This window comes from Barbus barbus (assembly GCF_936440315.1).
Source record: "Barbus barbus genome assembly, chromosome: 23".
Lineage (NCBI taxonomy): Eukaryota > Metazoa > Chordata > Actinopteri > Cypriniformes > Cyprinidae > Barbus > Barbus barbus.
The window spans coordinates 20,837,240-20,864,525 of NC_136751.1; the positions used below are offsets into that span (position 1 = coordinate 20,837,240).

The 27,286-nt window shown below is 39.9% G+C and overlaps 1 protein-coding gene across 2 annotated transcripts; it reads right to left on the reverse strand.

The window, feature by feature from the left end:
- LOC306843279 (plasmanylethanolamine desaturase 1-like) lies at positions 1 to 26,825 on the reverse strand. 2 transcript variants are annotated; one of them, XM_079374654.1, is made up of 7 exons: positions 26,663 to 26,825; positions 26,270 to 26,434; positions 11,178 to 11,297; positions 10,902 to 10,993; positions 6,119 to 6,263; positions 4,864 to 5,076; positions 1 to 1,577 (listed from the first exon to the last, which is right to left on the reverse strand). In XM_079374654.1, the coding sequence occupies exons 1-7, from the start codon at positions 26,670 to 26,672 to the stop codon at positions 1,456 to 1,458; spliced, it is 867 nt and encodes a 288-aa protein (XP_079230780.1). In that variant the 5' UTR covers positions 26,673 to 26,825; the 3' UTR covers positions 1 to 1,455. The 2 variants fall into 2 exon arrangements, with proteins under 2 accessions (XP_079230780.1, XP_079230781.1); XM_079374655.1 differs by lacking the exon at positions 26,663 to 26,825 and adding an exon at positions 26,538 to 26,623 and having other exon boundaries at positions 7 to 1,577.
- Between the last annotated feature and the right edge of the window lie 461 nt (positions 26,826 to 27,286).

Sequence of the window (27,286 nt, forward strand, 5' to 3'; positions counted from 1 at the left end):
ACAATAAATAATCAAATGTTATTTATTAGGTATTTATTAAATCATACAGCTAATAAAAACATCAGTTTAAGGCAGACTCGCTGCAAGCATTAGCTGCGAGATGGAAAATAAGAACAAATAACAAATACAAGGCTGAAAGTTATATTGTACTATGATTTGAAAAAAATAAAAGCCATACAATGAAACCCATATTGTGGAGCTGCAGCTGATGTAAGAGAACGTGAAACAATCCACACTGAAACACTTTATAAAACCCTTATTCTCTCCATTTATCAGTACAGCGCAAATGAAGAGACAAAAATCCACAGGAAATTCATAGTGTATGTTTTTTAGGGTTCATGATGAAAATCTGTGAATGTGTATCATGTGCTAGAAAAAATAGGGAGTGTGTATGGCTGTTTTTCACTTTAGTTTTGCATGAGAAGTGCCAATGGTCAAATAGAGTGCATCATTCAATAAGAAAAAAAAACAATACAAAAAAACATTAATGATTCTCTTTAATAAAGCTTGGTAACTCCGATTCAAGTGGACCTTTTTCTAATCTAATCTGACCTTTTGCTAGCACCTTTGCTTAACCGTTGTACCACGGGATACAGCAGGAGGACATCACTAGCTAGACTGCTAATACTACTCCAAATATCAATAACATGTCACGGTAACACACAGAGTCGCAATCAATGTTCATCACCACTAAGCCCCGGTAAGCTGATTAGAAATAAGTGTAATGGGTTTGTACTTAAGGCCAACACGAGCTCAGTAAGAAACATTCAGGGAAAACATTCAAGTTGGGTCAACTGAGCACTGACCACGCTGGTTGGCCAACAAAACTCTTTCCCTGCATTTTGAGAAATGGATCTTCCCTGCGTCCTTCGGTCCAAACTAAGGGAGGGTTTTAACACTGCCGAGATGCTTTTGTGAAACTGGAGAGAGTGACTGAGAAAGCGATAAATCTGTTCTTGCAGTTTCAAGAAACAAATCCACATTTAATTGCTTCTCTCATTCCATGCACTGCTATGACAACCATGCTGGGAAAATCACAACATGGTTTCGGTCCTCTGGAGAGCCCAACCTCCAGAAAACATACATTTTACACACCGAAACGAGAAAGCACATGGAGATGAATTGCGAGAGGAACAGTGTCTCTCATCATTATCTCAACCGTTTTAAACCACCGTTTTCAACTTCATCTTGTCTTTCTATTTCGTTGCGTGTGGACATCTACAAAACAGAGGAGGAAGCCAATAGAGGAGCAACAGGTGATGGCTTGGGTGTAGCAGACCTGTGACAGGAAAAGGCCCCAGCAGTAAGAGTGCTGGGAGTGTTTGGAGATGGAGGGACACAGGAACAATACAGGAGAGAGGTTTTGGGATACAGAGGTAAGGCCCATTTTCGGTTTCTGTTCCCCCTTAACAGGGGGAACGATGGATGAGGGAGGGTTTCATCCTGTTTTCCTGGTCACTCAGTTTTCTTGGCCCAGACCATGTCATCACTGCGTGGCCTCTGACCCGTCAATCTCTCGATCAACCACTCCAATGTCCGCCAAAATCCCACTCTGTCCAGCGGGTAGTTCAACCACCCTGAGGGAGAGAATGATAGAGAAAGAGAAGCAGGGTGTCAGGCACCAATGTTTATGAAGGGACATCAATGGCAGCGGCTCACTTAGTGCTGTAGGCGAGATAAGACATGACTAAAACAGAAGAAAAATAAACACACTTTTTGACTTCTAAGTAGTTATTAATATGAATGCAAGACTAGATGATTAAGTAGTACAGATTAGCAGCAAAGCAGGATTTCAAACTGAATGTGTGTGCTATTTTTATTGAAATAATAAAAATGTAAAAACAAAATAATTGTATTCAGCAAGAATGTATTCAATTGATCAAAAGCAACAGTAAGATTTCTATTTCAAATAAATGCTGTTTTTTACCTGCTGTTTTTTAAACTTTCTAGTCATCAAATCCTGAAAAAAACGTATCATGGTTTCCAAAAAATAATAAATAAAATAAAAATTAAGCAGCACTATTGTTTTCAGCTGTGATTATGATGAAAAATGTTTCTTAAGCAACAAATCAGCATATCAGAATAATTTTGCAAGGATCTGAAATAAATTCCGTTTTACCATCACAAGGAATAAAATAACCCAAACTTCTAAATAGTAGTGTATAGAATTAGAAAACATAACATATAACAAACTAAATTTCAAGATTAAAGTAGGATACATTTCATATCACATTTTAATTAATGTATGATCAATAAATTGTAATACATGTAAAACAGTATTTTTTCTTGTTGATGCTTCATTAATTTTGTATGTAAAACAGTCATAAAACAATCATGCCAGAGTACTTTGAAACAGGAGTAAAAATGAAAAAGGAATAAAGAAAAGGTGAAGCACACAGGCTTGATGTGTAAAACCAACCATACAAATTCATTCCCCTCGCTGAATTACACACTTTTCTGAAAACTCACCAGCGAGAGAAAAGAGAGAAATGCAGTAGAGAGAGAGAGAACAGTGAGAGGGCAAGGCAAGCAAAAAGGAGAGAGCAAGGACAAAAGAGCAAGACAGGAAGAAAGAGGGAACAACATCAAGAAGCGGAGAGACACAGAAGCTCCTGGATGGTGACTCCCCGGGGATGGACAGAAGATCAGGCGCTAGCAGTAGAGTAATGTACACACTTACTGCTATAAATATGTAGCAGCACCCCACCCCCAGCTAGTCCACCTCAACTCCACTATGTACACACACACACACACACTTCTGTTGTGCTCACAGACATGCATTCCATTGGGTTTTGACAAGAAAACCATTTCAACCATACACGTTTAGACGTTTAACACACAAAAACGTGCAGGACAAAGTTCAAAGCAGTGATGCACGATATATCATCCAGGCCGAACGATATAATGAGGCATCTGGCCATTTTGAGATTATTGGCTGATAATCATGTATACTTGAGAAATTAACAGAAATTCCAAATTCTGTTTTCAGTTTTTTTCCAATGGATATAAATGCATGCTCTTTGGACACTCACTATAGTAGTATGACTGGATGGTATAAGATTCAATTGTTATAATTTCTAATATATCTCTCAATATTTTTTGCTACAGTATTAAAGAGTGATTGTTTTCTATCAAAAATTGAGCAGTTAAATATTTTCACGCAGAAACTCTTAGTAATAAAACATCAATATTTTTTAGTTCAAATCTATACACCAATAAGGTTTGTTCTCACAGGTCAAGCAATAACAGCTGAGCTTCTGTTTACCATATTTGAAGTGCTCTGTATGCCATGTCTCTTCAGAAGAAGACGGATTTTATTTATAATCTTACAAACTTTCTGAAGCGTCAAAGTTTTGGTGGAATGGACTTTAAACGAATGGACAGAAATCGCTCAGATTTCATTAAAAATATCTTAATTCCTGTTCTGAAAATGAACAAAACTCTTATGGGTTTGGAACAACATGAGTGTGAGCAATTGATGATGATTTTCATTTTCAGGCGAACTATACTTTAATAGTCAAATAACAAAAACGCATTAATATGATCCTGATATTCACAATAACTTTGATATATTGCCCACCCCTATGTGCAAGTACAATGGTATTCTTTGAAGTACCACATAAATACAAAGGTAATGGTATAGGAACATGCTAATCATTCAGTACCAATGGTATTTCCACCTGACACCATTACAGTACCATGGTACCGCCACTGTACTGTTTCAGCGCCCCCTGATTATGACATCACATGCTCATCTATTGCCCTTGTATGTCTGTATATAAGCACCACACTGTTCCTCGGTCACGTCTGTGTCAGCTGCGCTTGTGTGTGTGTGTTTGTACCCTCTCTCAACAGTGACCCTTTTGGTGCAGGAAGAGTGCAGAACAGCTCATCATGTTTGTTTGATTTTTCATCTTTGTCAAACCCACACCACCCCCACCCCACCCCTTCGCGCAAGCCTATTTGTTAGCACTGACAGCAGGTTAGCATTAAATATACATGGAGGTTGTCAGCCACTGGCACACACAAAGGCGGGCCCCGGCCCCCGGGGACACGGGCAGGGAGGGTGGAAGAGCAGGGCTCACGCAGAGAGAGACTCCCAAGCGTGCGCGTTTGTGTATGTGTGCGAGAGAGAGAGACCCTTTCCTCTCCCTTCATCAGCGTCTCCCAGTGGGATCAGGGAGCAGCAGTGGAAAGGAAAGAGGGAGGGTCAAAAGGACCGGTCTGTGCTCTGGAGCATGCGTGCGCACACACATCTGCCGTCCGCTGGGGCGCAGGGTGACGCACAAGCATCCTCGCTCCCCTCTCTCCCAGAGACGCACATCGCATACTGAGTGCTCGAGCTATCATGGGAGTTTAATGCCTTCACACACACACACACACACACACACACTAATGTGCGAACACACACAGCTGACTTTAAAAAAGTTATTTTAACCCACTCTTCACAGCTACTGGCGATGCAGGCCACGCTCCGTGGAAGAATCCTTGCCAGATACTGGAGGTTACCATGATCAACTACATAAAGGACTCTCAGAGGAAGTTTGCGTACCTCATCTGAATCCGATCCGGTATGTATTATTGTTGTAAAGATGCCTACGGGATTCTGGGTATATTTAAAGGTATAGTTCACCCAAAAACACCACTGATTCACCCTAGTGTTGTTCCAAACCTGTGTGACTTTGAAGAATGCTTCCACTGTTTTTGTTGTTTTAGACAACATTTTAAAAATATCTCCTTTTGTGTTTTGACATGACATGAGAGTAAATAATTACAGAATTTTCATATTTTTGGGTGAACTATGCCTTTAAGATAACACTAACACAAGGCTTCCACCTCATCAAGTGAAGCACAAGTGTGTACCTGTGGTGATGCAGTAGTACGTCTCATGTGGCGACACATGATGGATCCGGTGGTGTTTCCGTGGCAGCACTAGGTGGCAGTCCTGCAGTAGTGTGACCCAGCGTGGCAGGCCGAAGTAGGAGTGGGACCACTTGTGGATCTGATTAGTCATGGTTACAAAAACCGCCAACGCAAAAACAAAACATTCCCAGGGGTAGGACTCTGCAAGGGCATCTGCAAAAGAGAGATAGTGAAGTGTATGGAGAGATAAAGGAGCAGTGGCAAAAGGTGGAGAGAGAGAGAGAGAGAAAAAATATATGCAAATTAATACAACATGACCTAACCCTGTAGTAAAGTACTAGCCTTACCCTTTAGCACGAGAAACATCAAATCAAATCGACCTTTCAACTTTCTTGATTGAGCAGATCATCAGCGTTATCCAACGAACATTCTGTCACCATTTATTTTCATGTTTCTTAAACAAGAGTGATTGGAAACCATAACTTGGATGGGATGGATGCTGTTGTGCTCCAAAAAATGGAAAAAAAGGACCATTATGGTGGTCTACACAACTTGTGTTTGAAGTCTTTTGAATTCATATGATAGTTTTGTGTAAGAAACAAGATAGAATTTAAAATTACTTCACTTTCATTAAGGAGATGAAAGTGAAGTACTTTCATCTTGAGGAAAATGAAAACTTCACTTTCATGTTATAAGGAGGAAACGTCATACAGCTTTGGAATAACATAAGCACAAGTAAAGGATTTTCATTTTCTCCATCATAACCAACTCCTTTCAACCAACATTTTCTCACATCAATATAAAATCACTACACAAAACCATTCAATATAGATTTTGCATACAATATTTTTGTGAACATTTTTAAATATAAAGAAAGAAAATTATCCAAATATATGGAACGTTTAAGAACTCTAGGACATTCTGCTAAATTTCCACTCTTGTGTTTTGGAGAGAAAGTCATACAGTTTTGGAATAATGTGAGCACGAGTAAATGATGACCATTTTTATGTTTTGTCTGAGCTGCTCCTGTAACCCATGCAGGGCAAAAATGGAACTGAAAACATTTTACCCTTTTCAAACCATATCCTCGTTTGTCGATTTCCCAATTTTTAGGTGAAATTTTAAGATGAATGTGGAACACACCGATGGCTCCAGGACAAGGAGTCGCACTCGGGTCACACTCATTGGTTCTAAAATAGTCACGCTGACTCACTCTAACGACACAATGGAAAAGTGAGTGGATGTGTGTGTGTACCTGGTGGGTAGGAGAGGAATTTATAGGCCATGTGGGCCAGAGGCAGGATGGCGATCATGCAGTTGTCTCCATTAGTCTCTATGAAGTCATGCCGTGTGATAGCCGTCGGATCAATGTGGTGCTCCCGGAACGGGCGAATAAATGCCTGAATGGAAAGAGAGAGGTAAAGAGAGATGGAGGGAGCAGGGAAAGTGAGGTTAAGGTTCAATTGAAAAACGGGCAGGGTTGTCTAGGGCTGTGACTTAGATCCATTACTCTGTGGTAATGAATGGGTACGTCTATGATAAAGACAATGCAGGGTCAAACTAGAAGCTACCGTTGTGTTACTGTTAGAGACTCTGAGCAAGCTGTAAGAACACTGGATGTGCATTTTAAGGTGAGAAATAAAAAAAGAAGAGGAGGTTATTCTAAAATATTCCGTACAGAAACCAGAAACATCCTCTGCTTGAAGTTCCCTACTGATAATGAGCTGTAAGCCCACAGAAAATCTGTGTGCAGAACTCTTCAGAAACATCAGTCACAAAGTTCTACACATTTGACACTCTTGCATGTTTTTTTAAATAAATATTTTAGCTCATTTGATCATTCTTTCAGCTACTGTACCAATAAGAATGGGTCACAATGGTCAATTGACTAGTCGATTAAGGTCGAATTAATTCATTTTTATGTCTTTAGTTGTACTTAAGCGGTTAAAAAGTTTGCAGAGTAAAAACCTTCCGGAAAAAGTTATACCTTTAAAATTGTTCTCCTTTAAATCACCACTGTTACAGCCAAATGCATTTTTGAGAATTTCACCACAAGAGTTGCATTTTTAAGATGACAAATCCAGTAAAAAAAAAGAAAAAAAAAGTCCAACATTTAAAATCGCTGTGCCATTTCACTGAGCTTGTCTAGATGAAAGCAAGAATGTGCTTTGTTTAAGAAAAACAGACAGGTGAAGCCAAACCAGGCTACTAATTTATTATACAGTACTTCTAGTTATGAAAGATCAGTCAACCAGGTGTTCAACCCACTGTGCGACTAATCAATAAAAAAATAAAAATAAATAAAAAATGTATACCAGCAAGAGTGTATCCACCTCAATTTTACCACAAAAACCAGAACTGAACATGCGAAAAGGCATATTTCGTCCGGATCTGGCCGCAAGATCGGAATGGAAGAATGGGTGGGGTTAGATGTTGACTGATAGACGCAAATTGGCGCGTTAGCTGTACTAGGTCCTAAATGAAAGATGACGCATGCGGCACGAGCTACACGTTACGGAGCGGAGAGATAACCTGGCATTAAACAGCACTTCCCCACGGCTCAGATCCAGCATCATGAAAAAGCATAACCCAGCAGCACCTGTCACTCACGCCCAGGAATGCCGCTTTGAGACGGGCACCCGTCTGCGACCGCGCGGGTGTCGCAAAATGAAAGGGAGTAAGAGAAAGGATCGTATAAGCACAAAGGAAAATACAAGAATGAAGGTAATTTATTTTCCACATAAAAAGGAGGAATCGTTTGGAGCCACATTACCATAGCGTTTCAGAGACAGAGCGCGGGGGGAAAAATGTCATTATCGCGTGTTTGTGGGCTGAACTCAATCACACATATATCTGAGAGCGCGTGGCGACACTCTGCTGGAGCGGAGAAAACTATCTGTTGATATTTCGACAATTATGTTCCCTCCTGTTCTCCTCGTTTCCTTTCCGTCTCTCTGTGCGCGAGATTAAAAGAGCGCTAAGCCCCAGACAGCACACGGCGTGCATGTCGACTCACCGGCACGCAGCGGAAAACCTGTGCCTCGCCGCCGCTAATCCCACACCGTTTAACGGCCTGCCTCGCCTCGCCTCACCCGCCTTCTGCCTAATCACGACTCACATCTTCGGATTGCCCTAGCAACCCAGCTGAAGACCGGAGCCCGTCCTCCCCCACCTTTAACCCAGAGCGCACATGAGAGATCCATTTCATTTCTCTTTCCTTTTTTCCTCCTCCCTACGCTCTTTGCTCTTAAGTGCCTGTTTAATCACGGTCATTAATGATTCTCCCTCAAGTTGGTGCTTCTTGTTTGAACATGTGGACAAAAAGCCATATATATCGGTCCGCTATGTGCCGCCTTTAATCTGCTGGTTAAGGGTCTTAAAGCGCGGCGTTCTGGGTGTCTGTAAATTCCCTCGCTTTTTTTGAAGTTTGATCACTCCCAGGTGGCGGATCCTAATTATCCTCGACAGCAGAAGGATCGGTGGTGGCTGCGGAGCCGGGTGGAAACCCCTTCACGGTGGGGCGGTGTGGCCGAGCCGTTTTACAGCACAGACGGACGATGATGAAAGCGAGAGAACACGGGCCCCTAGGCCTGACCCACAGCGGGAGCTGGACGGGCCGTTCAGATCACCTGCTCTCTACAATCCTGCTCTCGGCCTCAAAGTTTTGGCCATATAGGACAATTCATGGCCTCAATGACCAGCATGTAAACACAGCCCCATTTATAGAAGCAGGGCACAAGGAGTGGGCAGTATGACCAAAACCACGGTACATCGGTTTGGTACCATAAGGGACAATATTAGAGAATCTTAAATGATCAATTACACGGCTCTCAGAAATGGCTGATTATCAATGATCAGTCGGGACATTCTTAAGTCAGTTATTCCCTGACTGCGTATAATGGCTGCTCATCCAGGAATTTGAGGTCAGTGGTATGGCTGTTTGATAAAGATTTTAATTTTTTTTGGAAACTACTGGAGCACAACCAATCGGAAACGATTCCAATTAGCCCATAGATAAGCAGCAAAACACGCTAAAAATGCTCATTGAAGGACATGCACAGAATGTACAAAGCAAACTGTACCCAGAAAATAAATAACCACAACATTAAGGACAACTGAAATAAGAGCGCATGGAGTTGCATTCAATATTCTAGAAACAGTAGTGTTTGTACGGTGTGCTTTGAGTGCAACACTATCGCAGGAAACTTGTCCAATATGTAGGCAAATCATTATTTATCAGTAGCCTACTGTACATTCTGGACAGGTTTGGCATGCAAGACCACAGAATGAAAGTGCGACAACAAACACCACTGAAATGTACGAATCAGCTATATGCGTACATGTGCAGTTATTTGAAGGTTTTAGAGTGACATACCACATACTGAGTTTTTGAAATGTGCTCTAGGTGATTTCATTCCACAATAGAGCAAAAGACCTACTGAATCGATGTTCTGAAACGATTTCATTGAATCAAACGAACCTATTCATGGAAATTAATCAGTCTTTCAATCACTATTAGCAAAGCAAATTAATAATTAGCTCTGAAATCTAAAAAAAGAGGAGCAAATTCCCCTAATGGAACCGATTCCAACTTTTGGAATCGACTCGATTCCCAAAGCCTTGAAATTGATTCTTTTGGAATTGATTCCCAGCCCTAATGAGTGCTTTTTTCACGTGTCTTGTTATATCACACGAGGAACGTACTCTCTCATTTAATTCAAACACAGCTGCTACCATCTTGCTCCTCAGTTATTAACTGTAAAATGAAACCAAAGTATTTCAGAAATAATTGTTGGCCTACAGTAATATTGTTGAAGTGTTCGTCTTGTTGCTAGAATGACTTTTGCACACTGCAAAACATTTGCATATTATAAAATAATAAACAGGCAAGATTTTAAAATGGTTAGCCTACTTCTCAAATCAATATTTCATATCCCAATTATTATTTATATGGTGAAAAGCTGTGTAATAAGTGATACATCTGTCCATTTTCACACTATACATTATAATGCTAAAACAGACTGATTTTTTATTTTATTTAGACTAAATGCAAATATATAAAATCAGATGAACTCCTAATTTTTCTGTATTTAACACTAGATTCTTGAGAAAAAATATATGCATATCACATCAAATCATGTCAAGGTATAAATGCTGAAGCAGACTAATTGGAGTTGCACAGTATAAAGCTTCACACCGCCCAGTCCTATAGGTTGCCATCTCTATAGAGCACACATCAGCCAGAGAACAATAGGAAAGATTGGTGTTACTTAAAGGACAGGCCTCAAACTGTGAAAATTTAATGGCTGCACTCATTGTCAAGTGTAATCTGATCATTGATAAACCTGTATACTTGTCATTTCCTTTAGCTGTAATCAAATTTAACAGTCCATATTTCCAGAAGTAGCCTAATAATTGGCACACGGGACCGGATTTAGCTTAGGTTAGCCATTTTTCTACTGCCAGTCTACTGCCCCCTTCCACATAATAGCACAATGACCCCCGTCAGCACAAAAACACATAAATGCTCTCAGATTCATGGCCCCTACTTGTCCGACACAGAAAGCAAGTGTCGGCTGCTTTTTAATTGGACAGCAAGGGGGTGACCTTTTCTCTGATTGGGCAAGGAGAGTGCGACCATACTATGCATTAATGCAACCCTCCTGAGTATCCCCAGCACCCTTTGTGGTTGAGAGTGGGTGGGGTTAAGATGTGGCGCGCCAGGAAAGCAGGAAGGGCTGAACTCCCAGGGTGGAGATGGCATTTCAGACTCGCTGTTTTTTTAGCCTGGTAAACCACAACAGGCCAATAGAGCAAAAGCTGATATGAAAATTAAACAGGGTAATTTGTTAAAATCAAACAAGATACTATGCTTAGAGATCACACTGTGCATATGAGTGTGTGGGAAATGCATGTGTGCCAGAAAGATGGTGCCATTGAACCTAAATGTGCCCAAACACCTACAGCCAATCAAATTCATATAGTATAGAGATAGTTCTGCCATACATACTGAACTATGCATAGGCCTTGGCCTTTACCTTCCCAATTACTGGGATGTCCACTGAACCCCATGTATCGGCTCCCCAATGTACGATCCCAGAGGCAAAGTCTGCCGTCACAATACCAGTCACTTTGAGAGAAAGAAAGAAGCTGTTAAATTCAGTCAGTACTGAAATAAAAGTAACCATGAGACCATGACATGGAAAAAGTACATTACAACCAATGGGATTCTGTGGACAGAATCTTGAATCTTGAACTTTATTAGAAAACAAAGGAAAGACATGAAAAGAAAGGTCACAAAGAATAAGACTTACCAATGCTAAAGATGATTTTGTAGATGTGCACTGTGGAGAAGTTGAGGAAGAGGAAGGAGAGGTTTATAACAAAGAGTGAGAGGCACAGAATCACAGAGATCCACTCTTGCAGCCGCTTTCCTACAGGGACAACAAACACAAATGCACATTAGTGCATATTTTATTAATACTAAAAAAAAAAAAAATGTAAACAGGAAGAATCAAAATGTATACATCACATACAAAAAATTATTTTAACAATTGGTAAACCAATTATGAATTTGGACTCTGATGATAATTTGTCTATCATTTAATTTCAAATGTTGGCCTAATTTACTTATTGGACCAATACCAACAGCACTAAGAAATAAAAGAAGGGAATAAATAATAAGTAACAAACATTTTGACATACAACAGAATGGGAAAAAGACACACTTTTGAAATTGTACAGACACAGGAAAAAATAGATAACTACCTTGTTGACTAGTCAGTAATTGGATGAATAGTTGACCATAATGACTCTCATCAGGTGTTAAATGTAAAAAAAGAAAAATACTAAAAAGAAAGAACTGAAAGTGCCATCTTTTGAATGTTATTAATTCTCCTTGGTAACAGTATATTTAACTACAGTGTCCACTGCGAGGTCACAGACAGCAGCGAACCGACATCGCTCAAAAGCTGAAAAGGTCATTGGGGTCGGTGGACAGGAGACAAGCCGAACGTGTGTAACTGTGTGTGTGTGTCCCATTATCTTGTGTGCTCAGGAGTAATCGATTAGACTAGGACAAGTTGTAGGTAGAGGCGGGGGTCAGGATCTCTTGCGATGGCGCGTTTGCCTGACACAGCTAAACGTCCCAGGTCAGGGCAGAGGGCACCGATGGAGGGGCCACAACGGGCACTGTTCAGACCACCATGACAGCAGCGTGGCACAGCGGGCGGCCGTGGAGGATGATTAAAGTGCTAATGCCTTATTCACAACAGAGTAGAGAATTAGTCTATATGGACACCGACCACATCTACATGTCCCCATCACTCCACAGCCTACATTCAATCTCCATTTTTAAAAACTTGCATATTCAATTTTAAACCACATTCGACCACGTCTGAGTCTTTCGTTCTTTCACTGTGACTCTTTCTTCTCGTTCCATCGCTCTCTCCTTTGCTCTCCTGTTGGGCGGATGTGGGCACGGAGAGGCGCAGTGGACTCAGCTCTTTTGAAAATTTAATGCCATTAGAGGAGCCGTCCTGAGTGGATTGGGAACGTGAGGAGGTTGAGAAGAAGATATTGATGACAGCTATTTATAGCGCCTCAGTGGGCCAGCCAACACCGTATGCCTGAACGATGGACCACGGTTCTTTTAATGCACTCTCAAGTCTGCACTATATTTTGTGCAGTTATGAGAGCACCACCCTATGGAATCCTTAACCTAACAGCTTGTATCCCACAATGCACAGGTTTTGGTGCAGACTTGAGTTCAATGGACTGTAAAATTGTTTGCTGGATTAGTATGAAAGTGTCTTTTGAATTCGGTTGCACACCAACAACCAAATCCTGGGTCTCAGCTAAAATAAACCATCGCACAATCTGTGGCTGCAGTGAACCTCCATTTATTGTCCTCAAATACTTTTTTAGTGGATCACTTTTTTTTTGCATATTTTATTGCAGCCATTACAGACAATCCAATAGAAAAATGTTTTGCTATTATTTAACAGTGAACAAATTGGGTAGACAAACATAAAAAAAGACTAAACGATTTGTATATACATATCTCTATTAAAGGTTCTTTAATTGTACTTGCAATAAAAGTAAGTTTTTCTGGGGTCCATCTTACAAAAGTACTACAAAGTTTGTCCTGAGAAAATTGTCTCATGACATTCAAAATAAATTTTTCTATTCTGCCATTTTTATTGGTGCTCAAAAACATACAGTGTGACTAGTGTACTGACAAATTGAACAGAATTGGAAAGCATTACCAAACATATCACTTTTGATGTTAATTGCAAACTCACAACTTGGATAAATTATAACTTCATTTTTATTTTAAAATATGATTACTGTGATAATGAAGATTCTATACACCAATACCAATATACTGTAAACGCCATCAGGAAGAGGGAGAATATAAAATTCTGGTTCTGACTCATGTCGTACAGTACCACGTATGAACAAAACAAAGAAAAAACACCTGTTTCTATATACCAGTGAATATATAAGGGAACAGATGATCCAGGGTCAGCTGATGTTGTTATAGAGCACATACTTACTTTCTGATGGCACAATGAATTGTGAAGTTGGACTAAATGTGGTAGCTCAACAGGAAGTGGAGGGATGAGAAAGTCCAGGTGCAGCACATCCAGGTGTATGACCATGGGGGCTTAAAACTAGACATAGTGCTCTTTTCTTTGCAACAATATCACAGCAGCCCCAAACATGGTCTCAAAATCTGAACGAGGTTTGCAAGAAAACACTTTTACAGCAATTATTTTTTGTAGAGGAACAATATTACAGCTCTGTTGACAGAATGTCACGGAAAGGAAAAGTGGGAAAATATCTACCGCTGATCAACACTTCACATGACACCATCTCTGAGAACATCCAAAATTATTCAGGAGACAGAAACCTGAAATTAAAAAAACATTTACCCACTCCAACACTTGCGTCCTCTCTTTCCTGCCTTTTTTTTTTCCTCACACACAGACATGTGCATACACACTCTCTCGCAGCAGTGGGGCCGCTGTCAGGTGATCAGCGTCAGTCCTTGGATCCTCCTGCTCCCCGGTGAGGGCAGAAACTAGGCCAGGCCTCGACAGAGCCGCCATCGCCGTGCACAGCCAGGAACACCGTCCCCCTGTCCACGGGACCTGAGTGGCGCGCTCATTAATACAGTCCTGACAACAACGTGCTCCCCAGCAACCCCCTGCACCATCGCTCACACCCGCAGCCCCCTTTCCCGCTCGCTGGCGTGGGGAATTAACCTGGGAGGGGCGGGGGGAGGGTAGGGGGTGCTAATAGGCTGAAATTAATCAACGACGCCTGATTCGACGCAGAGGGGCGGCTGGAGTGCCAAACAACGTCCGTGAATGCTAATGGTGTTCTTGCTCTCTAGCTCTGTCATAATGTGCACAAGTTTCTTCGGCAGGCTGTAATACACCGTCGTCCATCCTCGAGTTTCGCCTCACTTCACCTGCTGATGCATGTAAGCACGGTTACACAGCTTGAGGCAAAAAAAATAGTGAATCTTTCCTGGGTAAGCCATTTTGTTCAACATCACACTTCTGTAAATAAAAAAAAATAAAAAATGCTGGTTCAGAGGGATTATTCACCCAAATATGATCATGTACTCATCTTCACGCCATTCCAAAACTGGAATGACTTTCTTCTGTTGAAAACAAAACGTGAGTATAATTACAGCAAGTGAATAGGATTGTAAGGCTCCAAAAATGAAAACAAAACAATTAAATGGATAGTTTCAGTTCCCACTGATTGATTTCTATAGACCTTATGTAGCTCCGCCCCTTTTCAGTGTTGCTCAAGTTGTCTTCCGTCTTCCATTTGTATTTCCACAGTGTGAAGGTAAGCTCATGCATTTTAAAATCTAACCAAGTCTGCTGTCATTTGTTAAGACATCCGATTCAAACTTTGCATTGTAATGTTTGAATCGGATGTCTTAACAAATGACAGCAGACTTGGTTAGATTTTAAAATGCATGAGCTTACCTTCACACTGTGGAAATACAAATGGAAGACGGCTAGTGAAATGGATTTACTTATTGTAGAGTTAACAATAAGTAAATCCATTTCACTAGCCAATTACTCTTCAACAGTGATTCTATAGAGCAGTGGTTCCCAAACCTGTCCATGGAGGCCCCCCTGCCCTGCACATTTTGTGTATCTCCCTTACCTAACACACCTGATTCCTCTCATCAGCTCATTAGTAGACACTGCAAGAACTAAATAGGTAGTGTCTGATTAGGGACATACAAAATGTGCAGGGTAGGGGGTCCTCCAAGACAGGTTTGGGAACCACTGCTATAGAGCAAACCACAAAAAAGGGAATTTCAAAGACAAAAATCTAAAGACTGCACTTGTTTCTCTGATGCATGGCATGAGCGAAAATTACAATGTAATTTTAAATAGAACCAGCTGATCCAGTTCACAAATCTGGTCTTGTTCTCAAATTAGGCTCAGACTCAATAATCTGGTTGCAGCAGAATTAAGTTAAACAGCTACTTAAATTCATCTTATGTCATTTAAGACCACTTATGGTACTTTAGAATCTTTTCAGCGCTTAAACTCTCCACCTCGTTCAATGTAATTATATAGAAAAAGAGGAACCTATCATATTCCTGCAAACGTCCTGCGTTGTGTCGTCCTGAAAGTCAAACAAGTTTTGAAAAGACTTAAACGATGGGAGTTTTCATTTTTGGATGAACTAATCCTGTAATAAATGAGGATAGAAAAACTTTTACTGCTCTAACAAGCTGATAGGACGTCTGATAGGACGCTTAGATCCCATGCTGAGTCAGGGTGAGTTCAAATGAAAAGGGGTGGGGTGCGGGGGGCGTGGTGGCGGTTTATCACCTGTCACGCTAGCAGAAGTCAGCGAGTGTGAACAGCATGTGTTGTTTGTGCTGCGGAAAGATGGGTGTTTTTTCTGTCTCTATCCTCGATGAACAAAGGGCTCTTTTCTTCGACGGGCTCTCCTGATGGGGCTGCGGTGGTGCGCGGGCCCCTCTGTTCTCAGTGCAGCCGTGGCACTGAAAGAACGGCTCTCACCTCCTCCGGAGAGGCAGACAAAAAGCAACTCTCAGACTCAGAATAGCAGCCTTTCAGAGGCCCGGCCATGCCACAAAGTCCTGCCAACATGCCATGACTGAGCCATTCTCTACCCCACTTCACCTCCCCCCCAACAATGCCAAGGGCATCTACATGTGGGCAAAAAGGAAACGGTATTGATTTAGGAACATCAAATGCTGGCCAGGAAAATGAACCTCATATTAGCACACACAATTATATTTAGCGGGATACATAATGGCACAGACGCACACACACATTGTCCCCTTGCCAGCTCTCTGTAGGCCTGTCTTCAGAGGGGACTTTGGGAAAGAAGGGAGAGACAAGAAAAGTGGGTCATACATGGCGAGAGGAAGAGAAAGAGAGTGAGAGAGAGTGAGGTAGAATTCCCCTGATCAGGACAAATGGATCAGTCACAGGCCTTGTTGCTTTCATCTGTTCTCAGTGGACAACTCAACCTGGGACACACACGCTAACACATGTACCCAGTCACACTCGCACACACACTTTGTGCCATACAATGCTCTATGTTATTTTCAAAAAACAGTCAAGTATGTGAGGACTGATAGTTTTTTTTTGTTACAAAAGAGAGACAAAAACATTTTGGACTGGGTGAACAAAAAAGTTCACCACTAGGGACAAAAGTTGATTACTTGGGATGTGAATCACAAAATAAAGAACAATTGTGACTGATTCCTTAAAGATGAACAAATATTTTAGTACTTTTAAGGAAGCAAATAATTCTGTTCTGTAGGTCAGTGAGCCACTCGGAACAACTGAGTGAGGCATTAGATTGATTCAAACAAATGACCAGTTCATGAAATTACTGACTACTGTTTACAAATCACACAACACAAATACAAAAAATCTATTTATTGACTTTGTATGATTTCACGGTGACCAGTTTTCTTTTGTTGCACTCAATTTAGATCATAATCTAACAACACAGCATTTCTTTTGTGGTGAAATCTGTGGTAGATTACGTAGTACAATGTTCAGAAAACATTAATTAATCTTCAAAAATCTGGGGTCAGTATGATTTTTTTGTAGGAAATTAATACTTTTATCCATTAAGGACGCATTAAATTGATCAGAAGTGACAGTAAAAATGCATAATGTAAAAAAAAAAAATCTATTTCATATAAATGATGGCATTTTGAACTTTTATCAAAGAATCTAAAAACAAAAAGAAAGAAAATTAAGCAGCACAACTGTTTTATCACTATTTAATAGGAAATGTTTCTTGAGCATCAAATCAGCATATTAATGATTTCTGAAGGATCATGTGACACTGAAAACTGGAAAAATAGCTGCTAAAAATCAGCTTTGCCCTCACAGGTGTAAATTACATTGCAAAGGATATTACAATAGAAAACATTGTAAATTTTAATGTTGTAACACAATATTACAGGTCTTACTGTATTTTCTATCAAATAAATGCAGCCAAGGTGTGCACAAGACACTTCTCAAAAACAAAAAAACTTGAACTTATGAAAGATTTCATATAACAAAATCATAAAAAAAAAAAAAAAAAATTCTAAACAAGGAACTGGTTCTCGGTTCCTATTCCTTCTAGTTACCCCTATTTTTAAAGAGAGAGATAAGTAGACATTTATACGTTTCTGTGCATGTACCCAGTCAGACCGACCCTGATAAGGGCCACAGATGACAGGCTTAGGAAAGAGCGACCCCTGAGACCACTCCCCCCACACACACACACTCACACACGCTACCTTTTAATATCTCCAAATCTCCAGAGTGATGAGTGCTGAAGGTCACAGCGAGAGGTTGTACGCAATCAGTCAGGACAGACAGATTGAACGAAGCATGTCGTCCCATAAACTCAAAATCATGTTTCTCACATCTTTATGTTACGAACTAGAATCTGAACCGCTGACCTCGGGAATGCAAAGAGTTAAGCAGGTTTATGGCCTTTAGATTGAAATTCATTAATAAGGGAGAGAGGGATTAAAATGCAGAGAGTGGATTTTAAATATTGAAAATTCACAGCGGAGCCACTTCACCGAGAACTCTATACTAAATACAGCGCTGATTGAGGACGGCGCGGGAAGGGCCGCGTTCAGAAATGGAATTTAGATAATAGTAATTATACGGCTCACCCACTGTCCCTGTCCCCAACTGCCACAAACCACCTGAATTCACACAGAAAGCTGATGGAGAACTCCATCAAATATTAATAACAGGCTGTGTGGTTCCAGTCCAAGTGTATTTGGACGCCCTGGTACGCTTCTATGTGCGTGAAGGCATGCAAAAGAGACAATTTTCTATGTGCGCTGTTAACATCCTGCCGCATTTGACCCCCCCCGTCCCAAAAGCGTTCGAGTGTGTGTGTGTGCATTTGAGTGAGTGAATCCGGTTTTGTATCATGTATACAGCTGAGGTCCTAATGCATTTAGCTGCCCTGGTGTGTGTATAATTGAGAAGCCCAGCAGGAGAGGTTGCAGGTAGCCAGGTTCCCCTCCTCCTCGTCTCTCCGTCTCCCTCTCTTTTCTTCTCTCCTTCTTTCCCCTCGAGAGCCAACTTGGCTTTTGTTTACGCTGCCAGTGTGCAGTTCATGCTGGACAGAGTGGCGCAGTGAAAACCAGAGCAACACTATATGTTTTGCGTCACATAGTGCCAGATTCTGCTGCAGCCCGGGTCACAAGACCATCTCAGGTGTATGGCAAAGAGCTAGCCGTTCAGAACCTGTGACCTTTTGACCCTAGGGTCAGTGTACGAGAGCCAAGAGCACTCGGCAGGCATGACGGGGTCAACTTGGTGTGAGTTTGAAGGGAAGGCAGGATAAATTATACAGCAGGTCAGACTCCACTGAGAAAGGGGACTCTAAAAATGCATTAAAGATTGGGCTCTGGTGCTGCCAGGGGGCAGTGTTGGCCTGGCAGTGGGTCGGGCCCAATAAGATTACATGGCTAAGCAACTTTAAGTGTTTGATTAGACCGGTGTGAATGAACTTCAAGAGGAACCGAGTTAGAAATGCAATAGTTCTGCAGTCAGAAAGTGACAATGAGATTAGAGTAGCTGCGCACCTAAAGGTGTTCGGCTCTCTAAATCAGTGAAAGCCGCATCCAGCAGCTTTAGCAAGAAAAACTGCGGTCATCAGACTGCACAGACCATTAGCTGGAGTCTGCAGTTTGCCACAAGAGAGGACAGAATCTGCAATAACCAGAGTGTAATTTAACAACCGACACTCAGGAAAGTCTGAAAAGTTTTGCTACTTGGAAAAATATATTTTGTAGTAGTTGATAAATGTCATGTATCACCACAAAGATTCAACACATCCGACCCTCATAAAGCTATTGCTAACTTCATTCCTGTTCTTTCAAACCTGTACGACTTCCCTTCTTCTGTGGAACACAAAAGACATTTAGCAGACTGTGAAGGTTTACTTTACGACACAGTGAAAGTGAATTGCAAGCAGGGGTTTGCATCATTAAAGCAGTCTGTCAAGATCACAACAAACCATATTTAAATATTCAAATGCATAAATGGAATTTCAGAGCTAAGTCAGAAAGAAACACTGGTCTATGATAAAGCTATTGTAAGTACTGTCATAGTGCTTTTTTTAAGTCCCTAGTCGCAATATGCTTTAATTGTATGGCAAAAAGAAGTGTGAACATTCTGCTAAACATCTCCTTCCAGTATGTATTTCACAGAAGAAAGTCATACAAGTACAGACGTTTCATATTTTGGCTTCTGTAACCAAATCTGCACAGGAATGTACATAGATACATAGGGGAGTCCAATACATCTTCTTATAGTACAACTGAAACTTTTGCTCTAGTCATACACTACTGTTCAAAAGTTTGAGGCAGTAAGATTTGTTGGTTACATTTTATTTTAAGGTGTCCTTGTTACAGTTTAATTATACATTTAAACACGGAGTAGTATTAATTAACTAGATGTAATTACATACGGTTAGGGTTAGGATTACTTGCATGTTATTATGCATAATTTATTGCCATTACAATAGTAAGTACATGTAACATGTAACAAGGACACCTTAAAATAAAGTGTTATCTGTTTTTATTAATGCTTTTAAATAACAACATTAAGTCCATTTACTTGGCCAAAAAACAGTAGAAACAGTAATACTGTGAAATATCATTACAATTTAAAACAACTGTTTTCTGGTTCAATATATTTTAAAGTATAATTTATTCCTTTGATGGCAAAGCTGAATTTTCAGCATCATTACTCCAGTCTTCAGTGTCACATGATCCTTAACTTTGCTGCTTAATTTCTTTTAGGATACGTTGATGAATATAAAGCTGAAAAAACATGTATTTGAAAGAAATCTGGTCATTTTTGATAAATTAAAACATACTTGCTCTATAAAAGTATTATTTAAAAAATAAAACAATTTACTGATCACAAGCTTCTGAATGAGGTATGGAGTGTATGTTCATTCGTCAAGGCAGTCTTCTCATTCAGTTAATGCATTTAAAAAAAAAGTGATTCAAATCTAACCAATAGATTTAATCTATTAGAAGCACATACTCATACTCATGGAAGACTGTGGGTGTGTTTAGATGTGTTGTACAGTGTGGTGCAGTGCAGTAGGACTGAAGGCAGGGTTATGCTCAGTGTCAAGCAGACGTGTCTGGTGTCTCATTCTACTCCGTGGCCCGGTCTCTTCTCTGTGCTGTAACACACACCCCTGGCCCTGCGCCACAGACCGGAGAATTTGCCTACAAGGCAGCAAGCCGAAAGATCAACTGCTTCCTTTTGGCTCAGGCTCTTCTGTAACTTTTATTTCTTACATGAAAATGTTGCAGCGTCTCTGTTGCTAGCTTACTATTAACAGATAACAGGTGCAGAACAGTAAAAATATACTTTACTGTGGCTGACGCATAAAGACTTCTAACTCACTCTGCATGTTGGAAACAGTTGTGCTGCTTAATATTTTTGTGGAAACGGTGATATTTTTTTTACAGGATTCTTTGATTAATAGAAAGTGCAAAAGAAATATTTGGTAACATTATAAATGTATTTACTGACACTTTTGATAAATCTGAAGCATCGTTGCTGAACGAAAGTAAAATTTTCATAAAAAAAAAATTATAGAAACAAATAAAGAAACCCCAAGCTTTTTATGGTGGTGTATGTTCCTATTTTATGTGAAGAAATACAACAGTGATTACTCTGCTAGCACATCTGTGTGAACATCTGTATGAACTGACTTCCTACGTTCACCAAAAATCACCTTGAGAGTAGCTGGCAAAAAGTAGAAAAAAAAAAAAAAGGAAGAAAGTTTCCAAATGCTCAGACACTTTCACTTCCCCTACATCCAGGAGAATTTAAAGGACAGATGAAACAGTGACGGCATTCAGAGTCGGTCAGAGATTAGATAATCAAGAGAGAGTGATAGGAGAGTAAACCTAAGGGTTAAAGGTGGACATAGCAGCTGTGACCTAAAGACACTCAGTGTGAATTTCTTCTGTAAATTTCCATCTCCAAGGCCACCAGATGCCCTCAGACTGATCTGGGGCAAGAGGTCACCACTTAAAGTGACAGGAAAGGCAAACAGCTGGATTTCAAGAGGTCAGACTTTGCGTAGCCTTTGCAAAAGGCCTGTCCTCAACCCCTCCAGTTAAGAAAAGCCTAAATTATAATTGTAAACAAACTATCACTCAGTTTTTTTGTACCTTAAGGAGTTTGTTGCAACTGGCAGACGGTCTACATACTGCAGTTTATTCTGGGCCAGAACTAGCCACTTGGACAGGAAGAAACCATCTGACCAACATAAAACAATCAACCATCTTTTTTGTTTTTACGCACTGTTTATCATTGGATTAATCGCAAATGGACCATATCACAATAATAGAGAAGAGTGAAAAAATACAGAAAACACACAAATGTGAAAATTATGCCCATACAAAAGCAGCAAAGATAAAAAGTTTTAAAAAAAGTAAAAACTTATTATTTTTTTCAATTTGATGTAAGCAATCTTGTAAATATCGGCAAAACCTGTGGTTATTTCATCAAAATAAAACAAAACTGTTCAACTGTATCAACCCTGTTCTTTGGAAATAGGCAGAAAGATTTGTTTCCAGGCAGAAAGATTAAAGAAAAGATACACTTGCCCTTGAATTGCATAACATTTCATATTAACTTCAAAGCCTGCAGGAGGAAGAATACATTTATTGTCAAACATAAAGGTGCGTGTACAACAGGAATGTATCTCCGAGTGGACTGTTATGGCGGAACGGATTCAGACACAAAGAAGAGTAACACTTCTGGTGTGCAGTGTTGACACATTGTTGGCTTATCTGCAGGATTGCTACCATAAATAAATATAGCAGTGTTTGACAGATGATAAGCTTAAAATCACATTCGCACTTGTAGGTCAGTGTGTCTATAGTGCCGTCCACCCATTTACAGCTCGAATCATTCACCTTTCGGCACGGTTCAAGCTTTTCTGTAGTCAAGACATCAGCCTGCCATAAATAAGAAGTAACTAAACCAATTGAAGTCAAGATCGCTGACTGCATAGGAAACTAGACCTTGCGATGTAATACTATATTGATCTCTTTTTCTCTCAAACACACACTCTCGAACACACGGCAAGCGCCCCAGTAACCAGAGCATGGCGGCTGGCAGAGGCGATGGGGGAAACAGAAAGTAGCCTGTAAATCCTGTTTACTTTGCAGCGAATCTGTAAAGTGGGATAAGAAGCACAAAGAGCAGTCAGTGGTGCATGACACGCAGACATATGGCGGGGAGAGGCGTCCAGCTGTTTCGCTGTCCTGGGGTTACAGTAATGAGTCGGAGGCTTCGTTGAGCAGACTGAAGCCTCATCAATCCCTTTTCACCAGTAAGCCTCAACACTTCCAAACGCCATTCCTGCTCACCTCATCTCAGACACAAACCAGCCTCAGACAAGCCTACGGAGCGTCTGCTTTTAGCATCCTTGACATTATATTCTGTGGCTCAACCCTCTGCTCTCCATGGCCTCTCCAGATGGACCACAGTTCAGCATCAGCTCATGCCAGCTGAATTCCATCAGAAGAAGTCAAGGTCCCTCGGGTAACCGAACCTTTGGATTCCAAGTCTATGGCACTTTTTGTGGATAAAGGATCGAATTAAAGGAAATATACAAGGGCTTGAGGTGGACAAGACCATTTGGGGGTGGTGGGGTGTACTTAAAGATTCAGGAATGGTAACAACAAGGTTGATGGTTCGATACCTGCAAGAAGCGAGCCAGGAGTCATTACAATTTTGGAACCACATGGCGCCATTTTATGGTGTAAAAGTGGCAGAAACTAATTCTTATGGTTCTGGTTGTACGGAAATAAACACCTGAAGAATCTAAAATTCCAAGTCTTCATCAAAATGCATTGAATTGGAATTAAACTGGCCATAGCTCACACTTATTTACAATCAATTTATTTACTTCTCCATAAGGCCTACAAACTTCAAGACTTTTTTCAAAGCAATAAAAAGTTTAACAAACTTGCTTTAGCGGTTTATTACAAATTAATTTAATTGTACTATTTCCTTACATTCATGTTCAAAATGTGGTTCTATATCCTGTTTACTAACAGCATTTAAATTCAATTTAAATCAGAATCAGAAATAATTCAGGGTGCTTTTCGTCTTCTTAAAGACTAGCTCTTAATGGAGGTAATTTGTTTAATAAATATTTTTATTCAGCAAGGATTTAAAATTGATCAAAAGTGACAGTAATGACGTTTATAATGTTACAAAAATATATTTCAAATAAACATTGCTCTTTTGAACCTTTTATTCATCATGGAATCCTGAAAGAGAAAATTTATCAGTTTTTTTCAAAAATATTATTCAGAAAACTGTGTTAATAAGACATAAGAAAAACAGTGATATAGTGAAAAACAGTGCAATAGTGTAGCAATAAGACATGTTTCCAAATGAGCACCAAATCAGCATATTAGAGTGATTTTTGAAGGATCATGTGACACTGAAGACTGGAGTAATGACTGCTGAAATATCAGCTCTAACAGGAATAAACACCACAGGAATAAATAACATTTTAAAATTAAAATAGAAAGCTGTTAGTTTAAATGGAAATAATATTTCTCAATATTACTGTTTCTACTGGATTTATTTATTTATTTGTGATCAAATAAATGCAACCTTGGTGAAAACCTAGATCTAAAAAATTGAATATTTGTGAGAATATTAGTTCACATTTTGAGGTAAAATATTGCAATACTATGAAATATTATTTTCCCCCCCAACCACAATCCTGTATGTTATGGACGATAAACTTTAAAAGTGTGGTAATTACAACAACAAACAGCATGCAAACCACAGCACAAGCAAAAAAACAATCCCAGCATACTTTCCTTGAGAATCCCACAGATAAGCCTCTCCGACATGCACTTCACAGCTGGTGGATACTAAACTCGACTGAGCTCATCCAAAAAATCCCATCCACAATCCCACCCAACCCCTCCATTCACAGAGAGAAGCATCACAACATTATCTTATTAACCTCGCAAAACTTCTCTCAAACGTTCTCAACATGGCCAAGTAATTTACATGCTGGACGTGCCGGTGGTAGCATATGCTTAACGCGCTGGGTGCGTTGCCAAAGAAAATGGAGTGGTCATTATCATTCTTAATAGCATTTTGAGTTAAATCGATGTAGTTTTAATTGCAGCTGCAAACTACAAGCGTCCCATGACACAATGAGACTGCTTCTGCAGCTAGAGGACAGTGGAGGGGGACTTTCAATGCTAAATCTTGTTTTAGTTGGGGGGGTAGAAGGATGGCATGGTGGGGTTGGGGGTTAAAGGCTTTTCCTAACGCTGCTGATCTCCGGCTCATGATGTGCAGAGATGGAGCTGTTTTCCATTAAGCCAAAAGTGGAATGAAATCAAATCTGAAACATGCATTAATTTGTTTATTTGGTGTTTCGTGTCAAACTCCCCACAGCGGACACAGGTCAAATAAAAAAAGCACAGCTTGTCGAAGATGTCTAGAAACTGGGAACATCGAGGAACATCACGATAGACTTCCGCTGTCATTCTAGATTGAGAGCACGGTAAGACTTTTAATAAGGTTCTATTTGTTAACTGCATCGGTTAACATGAACTAATGAAGAAAAATACTAAAGCATTGCAGTTAATGTTAATTTTAACATTTACCAATACTGTAGATCCTCAAATCTGGACCATTTCTGCAGAGTTTAGCTCTAACCCTAATCAAACACACCTGAGTATGCTAATCAGAGTCTTCAAGATCAATAGAAAATCACAGGTAGGTGAGTTTGATCAGGGTTGGAGCTAAACTCTCCAGCAGATTGGACCTCCAGGGTAAGATTTGAGGAACCCTGCTGTAGATTATTCAAATCAAAAGTTGAATCTCTTGATACTATTTAGACCTAACTATCATGAACTAACAACAAATGGCTTTATTTTTATTAACTAATGTTAACAAAGATTAATAAATTCTGTAATATATAATAATTAATATATAATGTAATATATAATAATTTTATAGATTTTCTGAAGAATATTTCCTCTGCATAGCAGGAACCAATCCTTCAGATTAAAAGATGTAAATAATTAACTTATCTGTGAAAAATTAAATATTATGAAATATTAAATGAGTGAACAATTAACCATGACTTTTCCATATATCCCTGACTTTAAAAATATATAAAATATAAAAAGTAATATAAAACATCCCTAGTATTTCCTATGTGGATATGCATACACCTTATATAACACACGCACAACTTAAAAAGCTATTATTCATATCCACCTATGCAGTCTATAAATATGTAACTCTTGTACAGCAAATCATAAACCGTTCATCCAAAACAAATGTCATTTACTCAAGGCAGAATGTCACAATTAACTTTCATTTTATGGAAAAAAGATGCACTGAATGGTGACAGACTGCCCAAAGTCTTTTTTTGTGTTCCAATAAGAAGAAGAAAAAAGTCAAAAAGATCTTGATAAATATGAGGGTGAGAAAATGAGTGTTCAATTTTAGTAGTGTTACAAGTTTTATAAAGCAGCAAAATGCATGCAACCCATAACTAGTTAGTCTCATGTGCAGGAGTTTGTCATACAAGCACCAACATTCATTATATTATGTTGATGTCATTCATGCGTTGCTGTCACATATTATTGATCTCAAACTGACCTCTATACACAAAGCTGCACATAACTTGTGTGCGTGTGTGTGTGTGTGCGCGTGCTTTCCTGGCCTTAATGTGGCCCGATGATGATGCAGCGTGAAACGGTAGAAAAACGATTCATATAAACACAGATGTGTTTAATTAATGACACCCGATGTGCTTGTCTTACCCGGAGAGTAAAGCTTGGCGAGCTGTAGGGCCCCGGCGTGCTGCGGTCCCCAGCGAGGCGCGGTGCTGCGCGCAGCCGCCCCATGTTCATTCCCGTTCGGATCCTCCTCTGCCATAGACCGATGCCTGATCTCCGTCTCTGACAGTAGCGCCGCAGCCATGCTCCCTTATGATGGCCAGTTTTCAGAGAAAATGCATTAATAATGACGCTGTATCGTGCATTCAGTAACTAATACACAGGGGTTTAGGTTTAGCGCTGAATGACACACCTTTCCTGCCCACTGAGGTTCCTACTTTAGTGAAACACACCCGGAACTAAAATACGCACGAACTGCCTGTCTGACACTTCGCTACAATAAACAGACAGATTATAATAATTATTATTATTATTTACCTGGTTTCATCTCGTGAGCTAAATGAGTGATAAATATTGCTCCCCACAGGGCATCCGAGCCAGGTCTTTAAACTGTCCGATAGCCTGAAGAAAGTGAATATTTGCAAAACTTTTCTTGTGCTCTCTGGTGTGGAGTGTTGTAAGGGACAGTCGTAAAATGTATGTTTACGTTGTGACGTGAAACAGTCGTTGCAATTAATGGCTGTTATTCTTGGAGGATTAATATACTTCACAAAAAGACATCATATTTTAAATGTGTACTAACGATTTTTGTTTTGTGTGTGTGTATGGTTATACGGGTGTTGTCCATTAAATGTTATAATCGTACAAAAATGCGCAGTATTTTATTGATGGTCCCTAACAGCTCATGCGAGTCTATCGGTCTATGCTAAGACTTTGAGACGCTGATAAGAGAAACAAGCATCTTGAGGCGAAATTGTTTGAGTGCACACGACTACTGTACTACCTGTTGATAAGAAACAGATAAGATAATCATATTATCTCATGTTTTTATTAATCTGTTGGATTATATGGTACTGAAACGCTCACAGTCACACAGTCACAAACGGTCACAATATAATATAAATTTTATCACTATATGAATAGTATATATTTTCTATTTGT